The following is a 22,677-nucleotide window of genomic DNA, read 5'->3' as shown; positions in this document are numbered from 1 at the left end:
GATGGGATCATGTCAGCAGACGGTGCCATCAGTCCTGATTTCTTCACTGACTTCCAGAATGGGGAGCTGGGACAAACTGGATACATAAGCAGGTATGGAGCTCTCTGTTCACCTACACCTGCAGTGGGTTGGTGTTTAATATCACTTTTCCTCATCTGACTCCACTCAGAGAACCCGAATCTTTTTCAATCATATGTTTATCATTATTAATGACATATGGAAAAGGTTTAGTTGAAGGAATACTTCACTTCCTAAATGACCATTTGTGTATCATTTAATCACCCCATGTTACATTGAATTTATGAAGTAAACTTTTTTTTCTGCTCACATTCCTCTATAGTGAACAAAGAATCCAAAAACACAGAAAATTCTTAATGAATTGGAGTTATATGGGCACATGTTAGCAAAGCTATGTCAAAACATCTGCTTACAAACTCACACAACTTGTGTGAGTCAAGACCATATTATTTAAAACTGAACTGAAAATGAAACTTAGCTGTTAGGATTGGGTGATCTTGTTATAGCGCCACCCAGTTGCCAATTAGAGTTAAATTTCTCCAGTCACCTTGAGGCGTCCCGTTCTACATATCCATCAAGTTTAGTAAAAATCGATATGGCGGTTAGGCCTAGATAAGAAATTAGCTCTCTAGCGTCCCCATTTTGTTTGATCGGGTCAATAATGGAGGGGTCTCCTCAGATTATGTGTGGTCATATGCCTACAAAGCTGCGTGGTGATCGGTGAAATCCTTGAGATGTTATACACCTTTATGTGATGAGCCACGCCCTCTGCAATATTCATTGCCTTAAAGAAGCTCAGTTTTAGTTTTCCAACTTTTGCCAAGAGGGAACTTTAGATATTGGTCCCTAGATTATGTTCACCGAGTTTCATGCAGATCGGTCAAACTTCCTAGGTAGAGATTGATTTTTAAGTGTTTTTCAAAAAATTCAAAATTGCGGAAAATCTATATAACTGGAAGTTATGGGTTCTTGAGGCAATTGTGTTCCTCGTGAGGAGAGGCATCTCTGTGCAAAGTTTCATGTCTGTACGACATACTGGATATGAGATATGCCCATTCAAAGTTTGCAATTTCAATCGGTTGCTATAGTGCCCCCCTTTGGCCAATTGATGTAATATTGCTTCATTTGCATCCTCCCATGACCCTCTACCACTGTGCCAAATTTCACATGGATTGACCAAGTCAGTGAGGAGAAAAACATGGAACAGACACACACACACACACACACACACACACACACACACACACACACACACACACACAGAGTTTTTGTCATTATATAATAAGATAAAATTCATTAATAATTTAAGACAGTTGAATTGCGACAAAATAAGTGATAGAATTTCACATGATAACCTAACAGTTTGCCTTCAGATATCCAGTAAAAAATCAAGATAAACGATCTCTCATTTCTTCAGTTGTAAACAACAACAGTAACTCAGAGTGAGAGTCAGATTGTGTATACAACATTAATAGGTCAACAAAATAAAATCTGCCACAAATTACACATTTCAACAGCTCCCAGATACATATAAGTGTACCCTGGGATCTACATATATATATATATATATATATATATATATATATATACAGTACAGGCCAAAAGTTTGGACACACCTTCTCATTCAATGCGTTTTCTTTATTTTCATTACTATTTACACTGTAGATTCTCACTGAAGGCATCAAAACTATGAATGAACACATGTGGAGTTATGTACTTAACAAAAAAAGGTGAAATAACTGAAAACATGTTTTATATTCTAGTTTCTTCAAAATAGCCACCCTTTGCTCTGATTACTGCTTTGCACACTCTTGGCATTCTCTCCATGAGCTTCAAGAGGTAGTCACCTGAAATGGTTTTCCAACAGTCTTGAAGGAGTTCCCAGAGGTGTTTAGCACTTGTTGGCCCCTTTGCCTTCACTCTGCGGTCCAGCTCACCCCAAACCATCTCGATTGGGTTCAGGTCCGGTGACTGTGGAGGCCAGGTCATCTGCCGCAGCACTCCATCACTCTCCTTCTTGGTCAAATAGCCCTTACACAGCCTGGAGGTGTGTTTGGGGTCATTGTCCTGTTGAAAAATAAATGATCGTCAACTAAACGCAAACCGGATGGGATGGCATGTCGCTGCAGGATGCTGTGGTAGCCATGCTGGTTCAGTGTGCCTTCAATTTGAATAAATCCCCAACAGTGTCACCAGCAAAACACCCCCACACCATCACACCTCCTCCTCCATGCTTCGCAGTGGGAACCAGGCATGTGGAATCCATCCGTTCACCTTTTCTGCGTCTCACAAAGACACGGCGGTTGGAACCAAAGATCTCAAATTTGGACTCATCAGACCAAAGCACAGATTTCCACTGGTCTAATGTCCATTCCTTGTGTTTCTTGGCCCAAACAAATCTCTTCTGCTTGTTGCCTCTCCTTAGCAGTGGTTTCCTAGCAGCTATTTGACCATGAAGGCCTGATTCGCAGTCTCCTCTTAACAGTTGTTCTAGAGATGGGTCTGCTGCTAGAACTCTGTGTGGCATTCATCTGGTCTCTGATCTGAGCTGCTGTTAACTTGCGATTTCTGAGGCTGGTGACTCGGATGAACTTATCCTCAGAAGCAGAGGTGACTCTTGGTCTTCCTTTCCTGGGTCGGTCCTCGTGTGTGCCAGTTTCGTTGTAGCGCTTGATGGTTTTTGCGACTCCACTTGGGGACACATTTAAAGTTTTTGCAATTTTCCGGACTGACTGACCTTCATTTCTTAAAGTAATGATGGCCACTGGTTTTTCTTTAGTTAGCTGATTGGTTCTTGCCATAATATGAATTTTAACAGTTGTCCAATAGGGCTGTCGGCTGTGTATTAACCTGACTTCTGCACAACACAACTGATGGTCCCAACCCCATTGATAAAGCAAGAAATTCCACTAATTAACCCTGATAAGGCACACCTGTGAAGTGGAAACCATTTCAGGTGACTACCTCTTGAAGCTCATGGAGAGAATGCCAAGAGTGTGCAAAGCAGTAATCAGAGCAAAGGGTGGCTATTTTGAAGAAACTAGAATATAAAACATGTTTTCAGTTATTTCACCTTTTTTTGTTAAGTACATAACTCCACATGTGTTCATTCATAGTTTTGATGCCTTCAGTGAGAATCTACAATGTAAATAGTCATGAAAATAAAGAAAACGCATTGAATGAGAAGGCGTGTCCAAACTTTTGGCCTGTACTGTGTGTATATATATATATATATATATATATATATGAGCAGGTGATTTCCTTCTTTTAGCAAAATCCTTAGTGATTGAGTTGGGGGAGTTTTTCCACCAGGAACTTTATGCTCATTTCTCCTTCAACCATCACACTGTAACCTGTGACAGGCTGTTATGCTACCAGAACTATTGCACATTCACATATATGTAGTTTTTTTGTCGAGCTGCGAGCGTCACATAGGTTTACATTGTCAAACTTTGATCACTTGACAACACTGATTCCTGTGTGCGCACAGGGAGAGAGGAGAGGGAGATGCTGTGCTGCTGTTCGCGGAGCCGCTGAATGAGTTAACTCTGCAGGGAGGGTAACTCACGGTTACTCTCTAAAGTAGTCTAATAGAAGTCCAGGGCTGTTCATAAAACATTCAGGAGGCCCAGGTCTACCGATGCAACAGTTTATTCGACACTACTGAAGCTGCTCCTCTTTTAGAAACCGCAGAGTCTGTAATAATTTTGCTTTTAGCCATGCTTGTTGTTGCCGTGGGTAACAAAATGTCAACAAGTCGAAATATCGCGAGTATCACGATATGAATTTTTCATATGATATTAAAACTTATACCTGTATTTTTGTTAACAATAGGATATGGCACCCCCCCCCCACACACAAATAAAAGTTGTGTTTATGTCAGTGGTCTGGCTTAAAGAGAGAGTAGTTAGGTTTCACTTTTAGTTCAGTTGTAGTAAGGTTTTAGCTAAATTGCATGTGTTTGGGAAGTACTGAGCATAAGACTGGATAAATGAAACATGGATTATACTGCATAAGTTGTGTCACAATTTGTTAACAGATGTTTAAGTGTAGTTTGCTGTAGTTAAACAATTATTAATCAGGAATTTTCTCCATTGTTGGATTCTTCCTTCACTGGAGGCATGCAAGAAAAACAAAGTTTTCTTCACAAATTCAGTGTAACACTGGGTGAATTATTGATAAAAAGCATTAGAGGGGTGAAGTCCTTTTGGTGCTTTTGGTCCTCTAGTCACTGAAATTTGATTTCACCACATGGGTCCATGTAACAGAGATGATGCAAGATGACAGTCACCAAAACTGTCTGATCACTGAGTCACCCACCAGTCATTATGACCTCATGTTTACAGCTCTTAGTTTGATTGTAGTACGTCCACATGAACACAAAACTGCACCAGAACTGACGATGCAGGCAACAGTTGTTGTTTTTTCCATTACTCCGAACAAAGTGGAGTGAACTAAAACTAATAGGTGTGAAAGAGACCTGGAAAGTTCACTTGTGATTAAGATAAGATTTCAAGTTGCTGTTGAAGCTGCAATACAAAGTAGGAAAGAGTGCAATTATTAAAATATGAAATAACACAACGGTGCAAATCCAAAATATATACAATATATGCAATGTCCAAAAACAGGTTAGCAGTAGTCATGTTGGAAAGGACTGCTTCTTTCCTTACTCAGTAATCTGTGACTGTGTTTACACACCAGCTTGAACAGAGCACTCTAACCACAGCAGATGAGTTTCATTTTGGCCTTGTGGCAAGTTACTTATGGAATTAACATTAATTAGCTACAGCTGATACAATCTTTGGGATTTCTTTTGGCAAAAGCAGCGTTCATATTTTCTAAAAAAAAAAAGAGCATTGTTGCTTTTTGCTAATGAAAAAGAACAGAGATTTGTTGGCCTCGGAGCAAGATAGAGAACCTAGGACTGAATGCAAAACTGGCTCAGCTATCGGACCCCAACCCTGCTCTCTGTGTGTCTGCATTATGATAATGAATGGTAGAGTGTGATGGAGGCTGTCAGCAGGGCAGGTTGTCTTTGTCTAGAAACACAGGCTGTGTCAGAGAGGAAACACTAAACTGTGAGTGTTTACCTTCAGTCGGCTCGTCCAGCAGCCAGCGCTCTGCCCTCTCGTATTGTTTTTCTGAATCACTATTCGCTGATGTGTGTTATTGAACCAGGCCAAGCCTGAGTCAACAGGCCTCACCAATCCCAGAAGGCATCGCTCCACCCTCAACAGCAGTACTCCAGTTTAGAGAACAAACACTCTCCGGCTGTCTGTCTGTCTCCATGTTCTTGTTTCTCTCTCTTCCAGTCTCCGTGTTTCTCTCTCTCTCATTCCTCTGTGGCTCCAATATATCAGCTACTTTAGTCCCAATACGCCGCTGACATTCCACAGCGAAACATGAAACTGAAGCCTGGGAATTAAAAATCAATCCTGTTATCACTAAGATGGACTTTGAGTCAGTTTTTAGTCCCAATATCAAGCGGCAGCCAATTCAACACGCTGCTGAGATGATGAATACTTGAGGAAATAGAGAGTTTATTGTGAGTAATTTGTCTTATTTATTATCAAGCTTCTCCTTGCGTGCGATAAAGCTTGTGTCGATGGATTTTTTTTTCCTCCCCCCTTGCCGGCAGGAATGTTTAGTTTGGCTGCTGTTGAGAGGCTGACTGTGACTGGCTGAATCCACGACAGTCAGTCCTACAAGAGAGAAATCCCAATCTGAGTTCCCTTCACTCATTTCTTTATTGTCTGTTTCTTCTCTCTCTCTTTCTCTCTCTCAGCTTTGTAACTGATACCTTTTAAATATACCGAGAGCGCCGGGGGAATCGGCATCTGTGAGACTGTTTTAATTTGGCCGCTGTACTCTGAGTGATCCAGGTTAACATAATAATCAAAGCCAGCTCCGCCGCTTATTTTCAACTATGTGTGAAACATGGTGTGAATGGGGCCTTTTTGAAATGGACGTAACACTGAACAATCACTGTTATTTGTATGAAAATCAGAATGGGCTTTTACACCAACTATATATGATGAAGAGCCTGACCAATTTATTGGCCAATATGATTAGTTGAGTGTGTTATAATGTATGGAGTATTTGAGAGCTGCGCTATACGAGGAAAGTGTGTGATATGTGATAACCTCATTGAATATAAGGATATTATTTGGGATAAATAAAGAGATGTTGAAGTGTACTCAGTTCTGCCTCTCTGCTGCCTTCAGTATACTGTTAAAATACAACAAATTGCTTGCTAGATGAAAAATTGAAAGGAAATTATTTTCAACATTGTTTTACTGAACAAATTGAACTGAGGCAACAATAAAAAGTAATTGTTACATTTTAAAGTGCAGTTTTCTGCAAAACCTTTTTCAGTTAACTCAAAATATCCTTGAGTGCAATATTGCAGTCTTTCATGATGTGTTAACACGCAAATTGACATTTTATTTACAACAATTTATTGTTGAGCCCTAATTTGAAGAAACATTACAGGAATGTCAGAAGAGAACCTTAAAATAAGATTTAAATGTACACATAAAGACAAATAAGTCATTGCAGTGCAGAGGTATTAATCCATCGGACCGATGCTTCCTCCATGTACAGAAATAGGACACTAGTCCTTGACACTGAGGCTGGATTGTTAGTTGACGGTTAGGTCAGTGCCATCATTGGTGTGGATGTCAGTGAATAATGGACACAGTGTAAAATTATTGGTAGAGTGCTCATAAATTCAGTCCATATAATTCTCATAATGGCTTATTAATACAGAAATATTAGATATGTCTGAGGTCATTTAGCAAAAGTGTCACTGTTACACAGTCTGTCCCCCAGCTAAATAACAAGTTTATTTTCACACTGTGAAATGTCACATTCAGAACATATTTTCGACCCAGTTCTTTGAAAACCAATTTTAAGTCATCCTAATCAAAATCATCTTTTTATGTTAAAGAAAACCCCCAAAATGTCAATACATCATAATATCAGTATGACAGTATGCCTCAGAAATCCAGTATCATCTTGGTGAAATGCTATATTAGCTTTCAAAAAATTTATTTAACGTCCATAATACTCTTAACACTACGTCATCTCATGTTTATGACATTTCAACATAGTAACAGGCTGCATTTTTTGGTATTTGAGGTTTTATTTTTGTGTTGTTTGTATTGATGCTGATTCAGTGAAGTCCCAGTGCAGTTTACTTATATAAGTTTCTGGTATATTTGCTAAAAAGGTGAGTTTTTTTGTTTTGTTTTGTTTTTTTTCCCCAAAATAATATTTTTGGGCTTTTTACTCTTATTAGACAGTTTAAGATGATATAGAGACAAAATAGAGAGGGAGAGAGTTATAACCATGTCATCCTTCTAACAAATAAATTTTTCAGCTGTAAAATAACCAGCTTATATATAATATGTTAGTCACAAGTCGTTGATAATCAAATTTAAGGGCTCTTTATCAAAGATGTTCGTTAATGTTAAAACAGATATGAGATTTTGTAAACTTTAATGTTGTCTCAAACAAATAGAGTATTAAGTCCTGCTCTGATTAACTAGACCAAATTGTGTCCTGTTAGGACAGGGGAACAGATTCTCCAGGTGTGAATAATGCTTTACTCAGGTAAAGACAGTTGTCCGGTAGAATCAGGCGTGTCAGATAGACAGTGTGTGTTTGTTGAATACACCAACAGGAGAATCAATGAGCGCTTTGAGAAGCTGTCAGGATGTAACGGGGCGCCAGGGAGTGAGGTGAGGTAAAAATAAGGCAAGTAAAGGAACACCGTCACAATCAGGTGAGACATGAAGATATGTGGGGACGGTGGAGGTGGCGGGGGTGAGACCTGGTTCTTTACTGGGGTCGGTGTGTTGGTTAGCTGTAACCTGAGCATTGACAGCAGGGAGAGATCAAAGCAGGGCCCGGCTGGGGGCCCTGGAAGAGGCAGACACAGAGGGGGTGAAGGGTCACACCAGAGGAGGAAAAGGCCTGATTCTCTTTCCTGTTCACTACCAAGGAATGTTCTCTGCGGGATGGGACGTGTCCCGCCGCCTCCTGCAGCCGCTCCTCTGGGGCCAAACTAGCATATGTGGGAACACCAGGCGCCTTGTCTCAAAGACCCACAACCACCTTTCCTCATTTTTCGGCATGTCACAACACACACTGACACTCATGAAGTAAGGAAGGTGGCAGACAGGTTGATTTGCATGTTTCGTAATGAGAAATATCAGCTACCGTGTCAGGCGTTCTTTCAGACCCGCTGCCCTTAAATATTCAAAGCATGATGCATCACCGGCCTGGAAGGATAAATTACATTTCCTCAACTACAGCGTTTTTAAATCAACTTCTGGTTGTGACTGGAGCTTTTAGGGTGATACTAAAATGAAAATTTAATTCCCTCATTCCCAGCCCAAATTGAGAACAAGAAAGCCAGTGTTCCTGTCAATGAATTATAATTTGATCAGTCAGTTTCCATCATCAGTTCTTCTTCTTGTGCCATTCTGTTTATGATTCCTTTCTTGAACCCTTTTTAATAAATTACAGGGTACACGCAGGTTTAAAGATATGACTTAAGTTTGATTACTTGTTGTTAAGAACAGATTTAACTATTTTACTAAAGAACATACAAACACGTTACAGGAATTTTCATTTTGACAAACCACTAAAAACATCAAACTTACATTAAAATAGACAAAACTTCTAATATTTTTTCCTGTTAAAGAAAATAATATCAGTCTGCCCGCAGTGTCTGTGTGGCTCTTTTGTTAAGACCTTAATTTAGTGTTAGTTTATTATTGTTAGATTTCACCTGAGCTGATGGATCAACTCTCCTGATGCTTAAAAAGATGCAACACTCACCTGTAAGCTATTAAAAAACATTTCTGGAATTTATTGGCAGTAAAATGATGTTTAAATGTCACATAATGGATGGTTCCATCTGGGCCTCTTCCTCCAATATAAATCTGACAGGTTGAAGATGATAGGAAAGCAGAAAAAAATGATGGAGTTCAACTGAACACAACTTGTAGACTTAGGCAACCTGTGACATGGGATCACAAGCAGTAGGTGATTTGATGGGGAATGGGGGGGCACCATCCCACACGTTAGCAAAATGTTAACAAAATGCATCTCCCTTAACCTGCCATCCCCCTCTTAACAGATTTCCATGGGGAAAGAGGATTCAATCTTCCTCAACATATCATGAGACACTAATGTATCCGCCTGAATCTAATGGCATATTAAGTCCACACTGATGCGTTGCCATGCCAACTTATTGGTTTTGCCGCAGATTTAAGAGCGGAATGGAGTGAAGTAAAAACAAGCTAGGATATCAGACAATATTGAAAATACATATTGATTGAAAACAGCCTCAATAGCAGCATCATCCTCGTTTTTTATTACCCCTCATTGGTTTGATTATGTTGTGAATATGGCATAGTGGCACTCATAGGATCCATTGTTTTTTCAACCGAGAAACTACTTTTTCATGTGACGATGCCAGATGAATCAGTCAACTTTGTGTTGGGGGATTCAAAGGTCCAGACCCAATGGTGTAATATCTAAAAAAAAAAAATGTATGCACCTTTTTCACATTTTATAGACAAAAGAATTCATCAAAATAATAAAACACATTAACCTAAGAATAATGGATAGAGATGGATGTAGCATTTACTCAAAATTGTACTGTAAAGTTTGTTTTTTCACCATCAAAGCTGTCCAGTCCTGAGCAATGACTGATCATCAGGACTCCTACGGGTCCTCTACAGATCCTGAAGCCAGGCTGGGGTGTAACCAGTCAGTCAAAGAAACAGGCAGACATGCAGGCAGGCAGGCGGATGGTGTGAGTCAGAGCTCCAGTGTTCCTCCAGCCTCCTTTAGCCTGGCTCTCAAATCCCCCCTGACAGCCGTAGCGTGCGGAGAGGAAAAAGACATATTTCTGCCCAGAGAGGAGGGAGAGGAGATGGTGGTTGGGGGGGGGGGGCAGCAGGGGGCGAAGGCAAAACAGAGAGGAGGAGGGGATGAGGAGGGGGGGGCTGCAAGCTGTGTAACTGATCGCTGGAAGTGATTTGGCTAAAAACAACACGTCATTATAGGCGCTTGCAGGGGCAAAGCAAACAGCTCGTATTTTAGAAGGCCGGGAGAGGACGACGGGCCGGGCAGCAAACACTCCCAAAGAGAAAGACAGGGATACGTGTGAGATGTGGTGTCATCCATCAGAGCCCAGTTTATCCATCAACCGCTCCATTCTGACGAGGCGGCTGGGCCTGCCGACGTGACCCCACAACCAGACACAAACTCCCAGCAGCTGGTCAGAAGATGGAGCGTGAAATCGGCCCCCACCCTCTGTATCCACATCCCCATAGTAACTGATTTATACGGTGTAGATACAGGCCTTTTATCATTCCCCTCAACAGGCCCCTGTTGCCGTGCGGAGGGCAGCCAGGTCCTCCAGGTTTGGCCGTCAGCCTCCGCCCTCGTCACGGCGCTGTGTTTTGACATCTCTCAGTTTTTTAAGACTTGGCTGCTCTGCTGTTTACCCCTCCAGCCATTAGCACTCTGTAACTCACACACTCATTGTGGATGTCCAACACCTGCATCAGGGCAGATGAATATTACATTAACTTTTTACAAGGATTTTTTTTTTCACGCAGTACTATGACTGAGTGATTGGTGCGGCCCTGGGGTGGGGGGTTTCCAGAGAGATGTTTGGTGTCAGAGCTCCACCTGGTGGTGGTACTGGTGCTTTCTGGTTTCACTCTTCTCTCCAGATGTTTGGAACCTGGCTGCAGGGATTTACTCCCATTCAGACACAAGATCATTAGTGAGGTCCAGCACTGATGTTGGGTGATAAGATCTGACTCACAGTCAGTGTTACAGTTTATCCCAAAGGTGTCGGATGGGGCTGAGGTCAGGGCTCTGTGTAATCCTTTCTTTTCTAAGCTGGTTTTCTATATGTGGACATTGTTTTTGTCTCTTTCCTGTTTCAACCTGACAACCTCAAGAAAAAGTATATGGCCAGTGGTGTCCACACTATTTTCTCAGGCCCAGTCCACATGTACGCAGGTATATCTGAATATGTAGCTTAATCTACGCATTTTTGACCCTGTGTTCACACACAAATTGCGTTTTATGTCACTGAAAATAGACTTATGTAAGACTCATGGACAGACGTATGGACATGGAAATGTCCAAGTGTGTGCTGTTATCTTCTTTGTGAGGCATCACAAATGAGGCTATATTCAAGCAATGGTGGACGTGATCATTAAAAAACATGTCATCAAGCAGAAAAGTACAGCTAAATTCAGACAAGACTGAAGTCATCGTATTTGGTCCACAGAAACAAAGAGAAGTGTTAGCAGTCACCTCCAGTCTCTCTCTCTCTAAAACCTACAAATCAGGCTAGAAATCTCGGGGTAATAATGGACTCAGACTTGAACTTTAACAGCCACATCAAATCAATTCCATCAGCAGCTTTTTACCATCTAAAAAACATTGCCAAAATCAAAGGTATAGTGTCTAAACCTGACTTGGAGAGACTTATCCATGCATTTGTCTCTAGTAGGTTAGACTACTGTAACGGCCTGCTCACTGGTCTCTCCAAACAGGCTGTAAGACAGCTGCAGTACATCCAGAATACTGCTGCTCGGGTCCTGACCAGAACCAGGAAGTACGAGCACATTAGTCCTGTGCTCAGGTCTCTACACTGGCTTCCTGTGGCTCAGAGAATAGACTTTAAAGCAGCTCTGCTTGTGTACAAGTCTCTCCACGGACTAGCACCAAAGTACATCTCTGACATGTTAGCGCCATATGAACCATCTCGGACTCTGAGGACCTCAGGGACCGGCCTCCTGCTGGTGCCCAGAGTCAGGACTAAACATGGGGAATCAGGATTCCAGTTTTATGCAGCTAAAATCTGGAACAGTCTTTGTGAAGATGTGAGACAGGCCTCTACTCTGACAATGTTCAAATCTCTTTTAAAGTTCATTTTATAATGATTATTTATGTTTTTATTTTGTATTGTGATTTTAATGCATTTTCTTGTTCTGTAAAGCACTTTGAATTACTTTGTGTACGAATTGTGCTCTACAAATAGACTTGCCTTGCCTTGCCTTACAGTTATGAGGTACCATCAGTTTATTGCAGCTGTGCATAATTCCATCTCTCACTTTTCTTCACAAACCTGATTAAGGCTTAATTGGCCTAACACACCTGATCCAGCCAGTCAGGTGTGAGCAGAGCAGCAGGAGATGGAAAATATGCAGGTCTGGTGTTCCCTGGGAGCAGGAGTCTTACTCCACTGAATTGTTTACTTGGGTCTTCAAACAGTGGGTCCCTGACCTCTAGGGGCTCCTCAGGGTTATTACAGGGTGCCTGTCAAATTGTTTGTTAATTTAAGTTGAATAGTACACAGTATTATTGATAGGCTAATTGTTGCCCATGAATATTTGCACAATCACAAGAGCTAGCTAACGCTAAATCACTGTGCAGCACTTATCCATAATGGCGAGTTGAACTAGCCATGCTACAACTGCTGCTGACTTAGCAGCTACAGGTAAGAGAAGAGAGAAGACCCAAGATATACTGAAATTTATCTCTTATCCAACTAAGTTTTCTACAATATATTTATTAAAGGGCCCCTGCTCCATCCCTGTTTCAGTAAAGGGGTCCTTGGCCTGAAAAACGCTGAAGACTCCTTATCCAAAACATGGGCTGCTAACATGTTTCAATAAGCTAAAGAGACAGTATCATGCTCGTCTGTCTTTGCTCTTACTTTTTCTAGTCATGTCAAGGTTTAAGATAGCTTTAATACTGTTAAAACATTTAAAGAGTGTGTCTCTGTCATATCAAAGTTTGTTTTATATAGGCCATTAAGGGTAATAAAAAAACAAAGAATATTCTGTGATTCCCAACACTTCGCTTGCCTTCTCCACATCTCAATTTGTAATTCTGTCTTGCTGTATCAGTTTGTATTCATTTATCCCATCTCTCCCTTCTTTTGTCCTGTCAGTGTGTCAGAGCAGTTTGTCCCAGCAGAGCGACCCGTCAGTGCCTACGGCTTCCGCCCGGATGAACCATATTTCTACAACTACAACAATGCCTCCCGGTAAACCTGGAACTTCTCACACATTGATACTGTACAAGCATTGTGTTGTTGCTGATGTCCGCTCTGTACTACTGAAGCTGACTTTAGATTGTGGAGGAACACTGTCTTTTCTTTATGCATCTCCCAGCACTCTACAAATTGTCTAATCATCATCTTAATCAGGAATTGCACAGGGACCAAGTGGAAACATCTCACACATAAATTCCTTAAGACTCCAAGTGAAAGTATGTGTCTTATTAATATAGAAGTTTATGTAGTTCTTCAAACTATAAACCTTACAAATTTATAGATATTAGGGTCAGTCTCAGATTTCATTTTTTCAACTACAAAATTGTGTATATCATTTAAAAGTTCACTTTGCTGAAGTGATTCAAGAACATATGCTGTGTAACGAAGCTTTGTATTATTCTGTTTTGTGATAAACTAGGCAGCTGTAGATTTAACACTGAAGTGCACTCAGATTTTACTGTTTGTAATTTCCAGTTTCACACTACAAAAACTTTATTTTTTTTTACCAGCCTACCTAAAGTGATCAATCATAAATACTATTTCAGGCAAAAGAGCACAGCAAAATGGATGAGTGTGTTTTGAAAGATCAGTCTGATGTTATTCTGTATTGGTTATTGTCAACAAGTCTAATGTTCAGACTGAGATCGACATGTTAGTCTGTCTCTCTCATTACGTAATGGCTTTCTGTCTGTGGCTCTTAGCTCCAAGCCCATTGGTTCCTGCTGAAAATGTGAATCTTTAAAAACACAAGTATATAGTTTTAATCTTTTAATAGTTTCCAAACAACAGTGGAGCTCTATGACACAGAGGAAGAAGGTCTATCAGGCTGTGATACACAACACTTGTTAATAGATGTGTTAACTGTTTGTTTGGCTCTGCACATGGGACAACCTCTATAATATCACCAGACTTATCTTTTAACAAAGATAATATTTTAAAGACTGTAAACCAGCCCAGGTCACTGGCTGAAGTAGTTGTCAGTGGTCCCAATATTTGTCACTTGTGACACCTCGTCACAGGTCATTGTCTTCAACCAAAAGTCAGCTTTTTCTTTCTTAGATTATTTGATTTGAAGGATTTTTCGAGACATAAAAGGTGGAAGTATCAAGCATTTAAAAGAAAAAAAAAGAAAAAATGAGAGAAAACACCTTTTATCTTATCCCTTTAATTATTATGTGACCTCTCAGATCAATCTTGGGTCCCTGAGTGGGGCTCCCACCCACAGGTTGGGAAGCACTGAGTTATGCTGCACATTATGATATTTTTGGTAACAGTTTGTGTTGCAGGTCTGTATTTTCTTGATTATTTCCTAAAATGTTTGTTGACAATGACACGATAATTTGGTACATGTTGTAGGGAAACTATAGACACAGCATTGAGTTGTCTTTCATTTCAATCACTGTCGATTAATGGGTATAACATGTAGAGTCATTGTTGGCGCACAGCAGGTCAGCTGGATTTGCAAATTAGACATTTGTCTACAGGAAAGCATGCAATTTAACAAGTGAAGAATACAGTTTACAGTAATAAATATTTATTAATAAATAATAACTTTAAGCTTTGCTTTCAAGGGAATTAGCTATAACCCAAGTGAGTAGGTTTCATTTCAACATTCGTAGATAAACATATGAAGCGGAAGACTGAGGGTTCGCCCCGGGAAATTTTAAACATCAAACGCTTAATATTCTGCATTCAGGTAAAGTTTTATGCACCAGTTTATGTTGGCATTGTTTTAATTTATGTAAAGAAAAACACAAAATTCAGCCAATACGTGATGATTCAAAATATAAAATTGGCTATCATGGAATATAACCCAGTAAGGCTCTCAGACATTCTGTATTGCTTTCAAATAGATCAACTTTTCTCATTTTAATTATCCCTGCTGAGTCAACATGTGTAGGTATAGTTTACTATCCCAACCTCTTTTGTGTCCATTGTTTGGGGAAGTAACCTCCAAATGTGCATGTGGCACCTGTTCACGTTAAAGATAAATTTATTTTAATTCATTATAAACCTTTGGACTTCAATAACATGTGTTTCAGCAAGATTTCTTCTCATGTTCAAAACTCCAGACTCTCACTTTTCTGTGTTCAAGAATTATGTTATGATACTTTTGCGAAAAAAAAGTTGTCATATTACGTAAATATTAATACATGTATAATTTAATGAGGATAAAGTCATAATGTTTCAAGAAGAAAAACCGACTGACTCTACAGTCCGACGTGCATCAGGTTATTGCTCTGCTGATATGGAAGTTTCCCTATTAAAATGTCTGACAGACATAGGGCCACATTTGGGACTCTGTCTGGATGAGGCAAATTGCAAGCGGCAGTGCACTGCTCTTCATCAGAGCTGAAATACCAAAACTAACTGAAAACACTTTTGATCAGGAATAATAAGTGGTCATCCCATATTAAAAAATAAAATTCACTGTCCCTTACTGAATCAATACGAGATGCTGTATGTCACATATTTCTGTGCACAGAGCTGTTAGAATGAGGATAATGTGAACACATCTGCTCTAACATGTCCCTACTGTCCATATGCAACCCTTTGCCCTTGTTATTGCCTTTTAAAAACGTCACGCAACTAACTAAAATAAGTGTCTCAGAGCATTGTCTCCATTTATTCTATATTAAGTACCAAATTATAGTTCTTTCAAGGAAACTTCCTAGAAAATGATAATAAAGAGGGACCATTATTTTGCCTTTGCACACAAACAGTCTCTCACTGGAAACTCTGCAGCAGACTGTGAAAAAAAAAACTCGAGTCGCTGGATTAAGATGTCATTTATCTTTATTTCTTCGAATGTAATTTAAGAAGAAATGTTAACAGCCTTCACTGTCTTATTTTGAAAAATGTGTCTTAAATATGAACAAATGTTAAGTAACTTATTTGTATTCTTTATCTTGTCCTTGATGTGCCTGGAGTGCTGCTGGTCTGCTGAAATATGAGATACTTTTTTCCTGTGGTGCAATATATTAAGTAAATGGAAGGCACATTGTTGTAGTCCAACTGTATTTAGAATTTAATGTGTCACAGATGTTGGATTACTTGCAGGTCTTTAATATTTCTCAGCACATTGTGTCTGTAATTGGTTAAAAAATAAAAGTTGTGGACCATAAATAAATAATCAAAGCCTCATGCTGTATTTGTTTTATTGGCAAATAAAACAATTTATTGTTTGTGTTGTTTTCCCAACACTGAAACCAGAGAGTGGAGAGTTCACACAGAAATGATTTGAGGGTATGTTTGTTTATAGACTCTTATTTTATTATTCATATTTCCACACAATGTTTCTATTAAACAGCATTCATCTGGTGGACAGTAAGTGGTCAGACGCTGCTCCCTGTATTCACACTGCAAACTGTCCTACTAACCATGTCTATGTCAGATGCTCTACACAGGTAAAAGGCACAGGTAGTCATACTTAGACCAGTCTCTATAGCAACCACATCCACATGACAGAAACTGGCTTCCTTCGTCATGCAATGCAAGACACGTGGAGGTACTGTGAAGGCACTTTGATGAGCTACTTCTTCAGTTTCCTTTGAGTTAAAAAAAAAAAGTCCTTCAGTAGGTCAAAAATAATCACATTGCGTAAAAAGAAATGTGCCTAAATTACAGCTTTAATATGAATTTGAAAGTGGTATTCGTCCAGCGCATGGTGTCCAATATATTAAAATATCTGTCATTGTGATTTCTAAACAATCTAAATCTAAGTGATTTAAAAACTAAGGAAGCATTCTCATTTAGTCTGTTTGAAGAAACAGTTCCACATTTTGGGGAATTAATCTATTTGGTTTTCCCCTCCAAACAGTAAGACATTCAGATGCATATCAATCTCATGTCTGTCTTTTAGGTACTGAGCTGGAGTCATGATGTGTGGAGACTAGCTTAGCAGGGGGATACAGCTAGCCTGTCTCAGTCCTAAGCTAAAAAACTACACCTACCAACACCTCTGCAGGTCACTAGTAAACATGTATTTTATTTATTTATTTTTTTTACTCTAAAAACGCCAATTTGTGCCTACCCCTGGTAGGGAATCATTTATGCTCAACTTTATGCTATTTTTGTACATAAAGGGCGTGTAAATGAGCCTTAAGCCTTTGCCAAGAAGTAGTTCCAACACGTAAGTCCCTTTTGAAACCACAGATTTTGATGTTTACGTTTCTGTTTGTCTATAGATTACATAAGCATATGATATAACAAGTTTTCAGAGAGCTTTAGAGGTGTTGGCATGGGTATTTCTTTTTAACTTTGGACATAGCCAGGCTTGCTGATTCCCCCTGCTTCCACTTTTTATGCTAAGCTGGGCTAACCACATCCTGACTGCAGCTCATTTACAGACATGACACTGATATCTATATTCACATCCTACTCTCAGAAAGTAAGTGTAAAGAGAATTTTCTAAAATCTCAAATATATTTAGAATCCACCACAACATAATGAAATTTCCAGAAACATCTTCACAATCTTAATAAAATAGTTCTACATCAAAATTTTTTCCTTAAATGATTTGGTCCTAAAATAATTGTAGTGTTAAAAAAAATCCTGTCAGTCACTGACACAGACCTGATGGTTTCTACACCTGACACAGCTGATATATTGATTTGTGTAAATGATTATTATAAATAATTTACCATAATTTCATGCATATGTGTTTAAAAAAGGTTCATGGAAGCTTTTGTAAATGTCTCTCAGGGGTTTCTGCTCTGCAAAAAATTGTTTGAACTCCAGGATAGTTTGAGGCAGTGCAGATGGAAGCTACTGTCCTGTTCTGGTAATAAGTTGGTTCCTCTTAGTAGAACATCCGTTATTAATTTTGTCCGCCATTTTCCTGAAAGAACAGTAATGCAGTTGTGATCGGTCATGATGCTTCATTCCTCCACTTTGGGAATTCCACTGGGGTAACGCTGCACGAGCTCCTCCACCTCGATCACTTCCACCACCAGGTCACGGATCTCTTTGATGCTGTCAACGGCCTGGGCCTCAGGGCTGGAGGGGGTTTCTGCAGCAGGCTCAGAGGGCTGAGAGGTTTTAACATCTGTGGCCTCCACCGATGGCTCCACGCTCACACTTGCACCTGCCTCGATGTCCCCGCCAACGTCACTGCTCACAGCTTCTGTCTGGGCCTCAGGAGACAGCTCCCCACTTGTAGTTTTGTCCTCAGCTGTATCGTCTGAACTCTCAAGTGATTTATTCATGTTAGCCTCATCCTCCAAACCGTCAGAGGTCGCAGAGACTTCATCCGCGCTGCTCTGTGTTGTTTTCACTTCCTCCATGGACTCCACATCTGATGGGGGTGACTCACTACCTAGGGACACATCCAGAGAATTAGGCTCTGAGGTGGTAACTGGTTCTGCCTCTTGTCGCGCCAGGTCCAGGCTGACCTCTGCAGGTGTGAGTGCAGGTGTTTGACCACTAGAGGGAGTCTCTAACTTGATTTCTGAGCTGCCACAGTGTGTTTCCTCTTCATTGCTGGTTACAGTTTGGGCATCAGTGCCTTCTGCTGAAGAACTTACTGGTTCATTAGTGGGATCAGGACTTGGTACGGGTACTTCTATCTGTGCTGCTCCTACGTCTGTCTTTATGCTTTCAACAGCAGTGGGGATTTGTGACAAAGTCATTTCTGCCTCTTTTGGAACATCTGCATTCTGCATCGGAGGCTCAGCAGCGGTTTTAGCTGTTTCTGTTTCGACCAAAATAGCTTCCTTTTGGACCACAGTCTCTGGAGCTGCTTCTACATTACCTTGCTGCGAATCACTCTGGTTGGTTGTATCTGGTAAAGATGGAGTTTCAAGTGCAACAGGGCTGCCTGCTTCTGCCTTCACAGTTTGGAAGATGACTTCTGCTGTGGTCACCCCTGCCTCCTGACTGACCGCCACACTCTGAGCTGCATCTTTTTGTTCAACCTTCCCCAGAGGTGTCTCAATGGTGGTCGTGTCTGTTGAGGCTTCGCTTTGCAGCATGCCGTTTGTCTTCTCTGGCTGCTCCTTCTTCTCGGGGCTGGACGACAGACCGTTAACCACAAGAGGAGACGGCGGCTGGGGCTCAGTGGAAGTTTTGGCAGGGGAAGCGAGCATCATGGCGGGGCTGCCGGGGGTGGAGACGGGCGGGGAGGAGAGGCTGGAGCGGCTGGACTGACTCAGCAGGTCTCTGCTGTCTGTGAATAGGTTGTACTTCTTCAGGCTGGCCGCCTCCTTCACCACTGCAGGAGAAAACAGGAAGGTTTAGAGGCGTCTCTGAAAGAGAGAACGTGTGTGTTGCTGATTCATTATCATTAGTGTATCATACCTTTGGTGACCTCCTTGTCCAGAATTTGAAGGAGGATGCTCTCATAAACGTTCTCAACATGGATGAAGTTGGAGTGGTCGCCATCAATGGACTGCTGAAGACCCTGAAGCTCCTGTACAGATAGATCACATGGGTCATGCTCTAAAACACGTCATTGTAGCTTTCAACACTGGTGGTCTAAAAAGGACTTTAAATATTGCTCAGTTCATCATTATCAATGTTTTAACCCTATTTACATTTTAGACAGTTAAAAGACACAGTTTAGTGACTCTATAGGGTGTGTGTGTGTGTGTGTGTGTGTGTGTGTGTGTGTGTGAGCGAGAGAGAGAGACTTACAGTCTTGCAGGTGGGGGCCAGGTTCCTCTTGATGAAGGGCAGAGTGATGGAGACGAGAGCTTCCCTGGAGATCCTCTTCCTCACTGTGCTGCTGTCATAATCATATTGCTGTGGGAAAAACAGAGGACAGACAGGAATCATCACTTCATGTCTGAAAGGTCTTATTTTGAGTTTTGTCCATTATTTCTCCCAAGTGTGATAACCTTTCATATGTCACATGAAGAGTTAGGGTCAACATTAAAATCATCACCGTCGGCCTATAAATGTCTTTTGTAGTGCGGCTTCAACTGTAACTTGTGCCTGGACCTCACTGCCTGTGTAAGCAGCACATATACGTCGCGGAACCTGTTGTATTTATTTTCGCCAAACATGTTGACAAGTTAGAGCAGCCACGTTGCCCACGTGAGCAGCGCTGCTCAGTTAAAGCACACCTAGAGACCAGGAGTCTCACCTATTTTTTCTGCGTAAACATTCAAGATAGTCTTTTGAATATCATATTGATGGTACACCACCTTTCACTGGAGTTTTAATGTCGTAATCAGTCACAGACATGAAGAAATATAAATATTTCTGTTTTATTTAACCTTTCCTGTTTCCGTTTCAAAATAAAAGTGCTTTGACAGTGTTTCTATCGACAGAATACCTCCAGTTGTTAACACAAGGGTTTTTATTGTGAAATATTTGCTGGACAATGCAGTGCAATTTCCCTAAATTTTTGGAGTATGGAAATTTAATTGTGGAAATACTGTAGTTATGGTAGCAGGCAGCTCTGCAGCAGCAACGCTGTCTGTGTGAATGCTTTATGTGTGTGAGCCACAGCAGTTCAGTATGGGAAATGTCACACACTGCTCATGCAGACACACACACACACACACACACAGTACAGTAAGAAGTGAGATTCCATTTCAACCTTTGTTTTATGACAAAGTGAACACAGCCTGGCCTCCGTAGCCTGTTCTGCCTGTGACGGCCTGTTTTTATGGCCAAGCTGTGTCCCCTCAGACTGTACATCCTCAATATTGTCCTGAATTTTCTATTAGTCACAGTGGTTAGGTACTCTGCTGAGGTGTATTCTCCGTTGAGGGTCAAATAGAATTCAAATTACTTTGTGATTTGGTGGTTTGAATTCCAGCATCAACAAGGTTTTTATGTTGTTGAGTTTATAAATGCCAATCTGACCTTCAGCACTCTGTGTTTGGCCTTTTCGATGGCAGAGCCGGGGTTGTCTGGGTTGTCCTGGACTGCTTTGTTGAGCAGCTGCTCGAACGTGTAGGCTGCATTCTCAATCAGCTGAAACACACACAACCACACACACAGGATGAGATGAAATCAGACAGCAGTTTACTGTTCCAAATACAGAGCGGAAAAAATGCAGCTGGAAATCCCATCAGTGTGAAATATCATCAGCAGATTCATCTGATTCATCATGTGTTCACACAACTGAGTTTTTCATTATTTCAACACTGAAGTGCCGAGTCAATGTACTGACGGAACATACATTATAATCACAAGTGTGTCATAAATGTGACTCAGTCCTCCACCCATTCTGTCTGAGTAGAAAAATAAGAGCTCTGAAGGCCTGAAGGAGGAGACGGTGAATGAAAATGTGTCAGTGGTGGAAAAAGTATTGAGGTCAGTAAAATAGCAATACAATGACATATAAATACCCTGTTAGAAGTACAAGTATGTGTTCAGTTTCATGTCATTAAAGTATAACCAGTGTAAGCATTGAAGTATTCTCAACTTCATATAGTAAAAGTATCAGTAATAAAGTACAAAAGTGCTGTCTGCTTCATGTAGTTAAGGTACGTGTCGTGCAGTAAAATGTCTCCTGTGACTGATGTCGGATTCTATGTGACATTATTGGATAGGTAATACTGATGCATCAGTGTTAGTGCATGCAGGTGTTGGGCCTCTCCAAATGGATGCCAGGTAAATCTGCGGGGTCGTGAGATGATTAATAGGAGAGGAAATAAAAAGAAACTAAGTTCAGTTTTTTTCTTTTCTACATTTGCTTTTATATCTATATCTATATCTATCTATCTATCTATCTATCTATCTATATATATATATATATATATATATAAAGCATTGGATAATTGTATGTCTTTGGACTAAAAATAATCATTGAAATGAACCTCTGTGACAAGTTAAGATGGGAAATGTCTCTTCAGAGACATCTAAAATATGACAGGAAGTCCAAACTGTTTTTAAGTGGTCACAAGCACAGACAGTTCTTGGGTAAATTTACGCTTCACTTTGTGTGTGGGTGTGTGTGTGCACCTGCTGCAGGTCGATCTGAGCGCTGTGGATCACTCCTGTGATGTTGGAGAAACCAAATCTCTGCTGCAGGTGTTGCTGTTTCTCCTGCAGGGAGCCGATCTTTTGGTAGCAGCTCAGCAGGTTCGGCCTGGCCATGTTAGCAAGAGTCTGACAGAGTGATATGAACATTCCTAAATTAGACAGGTTTCATCATGGTGAAAGAAATGTTGGTGCACTTTCATATTAAGCCCTCATTCAAATATTCAGGACTAAACTAGCCCACTTATGAGGAAAACTGCAGAGCATTGTACTCAGCAAATAGAAAACTCAATCTTGAAGTGACCAAACTGTGTAGTCACTCATTTCTTACTAAGTCAGATTTGATAACAGAAAAAAAGAGGATATTTATTAATTAACAAACCTTCTTCAGTTGCTCATTGTCTGCGACCAGCTGGCCGTCCTGACACACCTGGTCCATCATGTGTTCAATGAGCTGCCGTCCCTCCTGGAAACCAGAGCTGACCGGCTCCATCAGCTCCTCCAGGACTGAGCCCAGGTACGGCTGGACGGACTCAGAGCACAGTTTCTCTGCTGGCTCAGACACTTTGGCTGGAGGAATAAAATTAAATAAAATTAAGTGTTTATTCTCCAGAAACAACCTG

At 40.7% G+C, this 22,677-nt stretch overlaps 2 protein-coding genes across 2 annotated transcripts in view; one reads left to right on the top strand and one right to left on the bottom strand.

Annotated features, from left to right (window-relative positions):
• The window catches only part of kifap3a (kinesin-associated protein 3a), a 53,727-nt gene extending 37,492 nt beyond the window's left edge, over positions 1–16,235 (top strand). The window contains exons 19-20 of the mRNA XM_049589108.1: positions 2–92; positions 13,016–16,235. Coding sequence (XP_049445065.1) covers positions 2–92; positions 13,016–13,115 — 191 coding nt within the window. The 3' untranslated portion in view covers positions 13,116–16,235. The remainder of the gene's footprint in view (position 1; positions 93–13,015) is intronic.
• Positions 16,236–16,371: 136 nt separating this feature from the next.
• The window catches only part of niban1a (niban apoptosis regulator 1a), a 45,372-nt gene continuing 39,066 nt past the window's right edge, over positions 16,372–22,677 (bottom strand). The window contains exons 9-14 of the mRNA XM_049588029.1: positions 22,437–22,624; positions 22,037–22,183; positions 20,933–21,043; positions 19,754–19,861; positions 19,418–19,529; positions 16,372–19,331 (exon numbers count right to left, since the gene is read on the bottom strand). Coding sequence (XP_049443986.1) covers positions 18,001–19,331; positions 19,418–19,529; positions 19,754–19,861; positions 20,933–21,043; positions 22,037–22,183; positions 22,437–22,624 — 1,997 coding nt within the window. The 3' untranslated portion in view covers positions 16,372–18,000. The remainder of the gene's footprint in view (positions 19,332–19,417; positions 19,530–19,753; positions 19,862–20,932; positions 21,044–22,036; positions 22,184–22,436; positions 22,625–22,677) is intronic.

Source organism: Epinephelus fuscoguttatus, linkage group LG10 (assembly GCF_011397635.1).
Source record: "Epinephelus fuscoguttatus linkage group LG10, E.fuscoguttatus.final_Chr_v1".
Taxonomy (NCBI): Eukaryota; Metazoa; Chordata; class Actinopteri; order Perciformes; family Serranidae; genus Epinephelus; species Epinephelus fuscoguttatus.
This window is presented reverse-complemented; position numbering and strand designations above follow the sequence as displayed.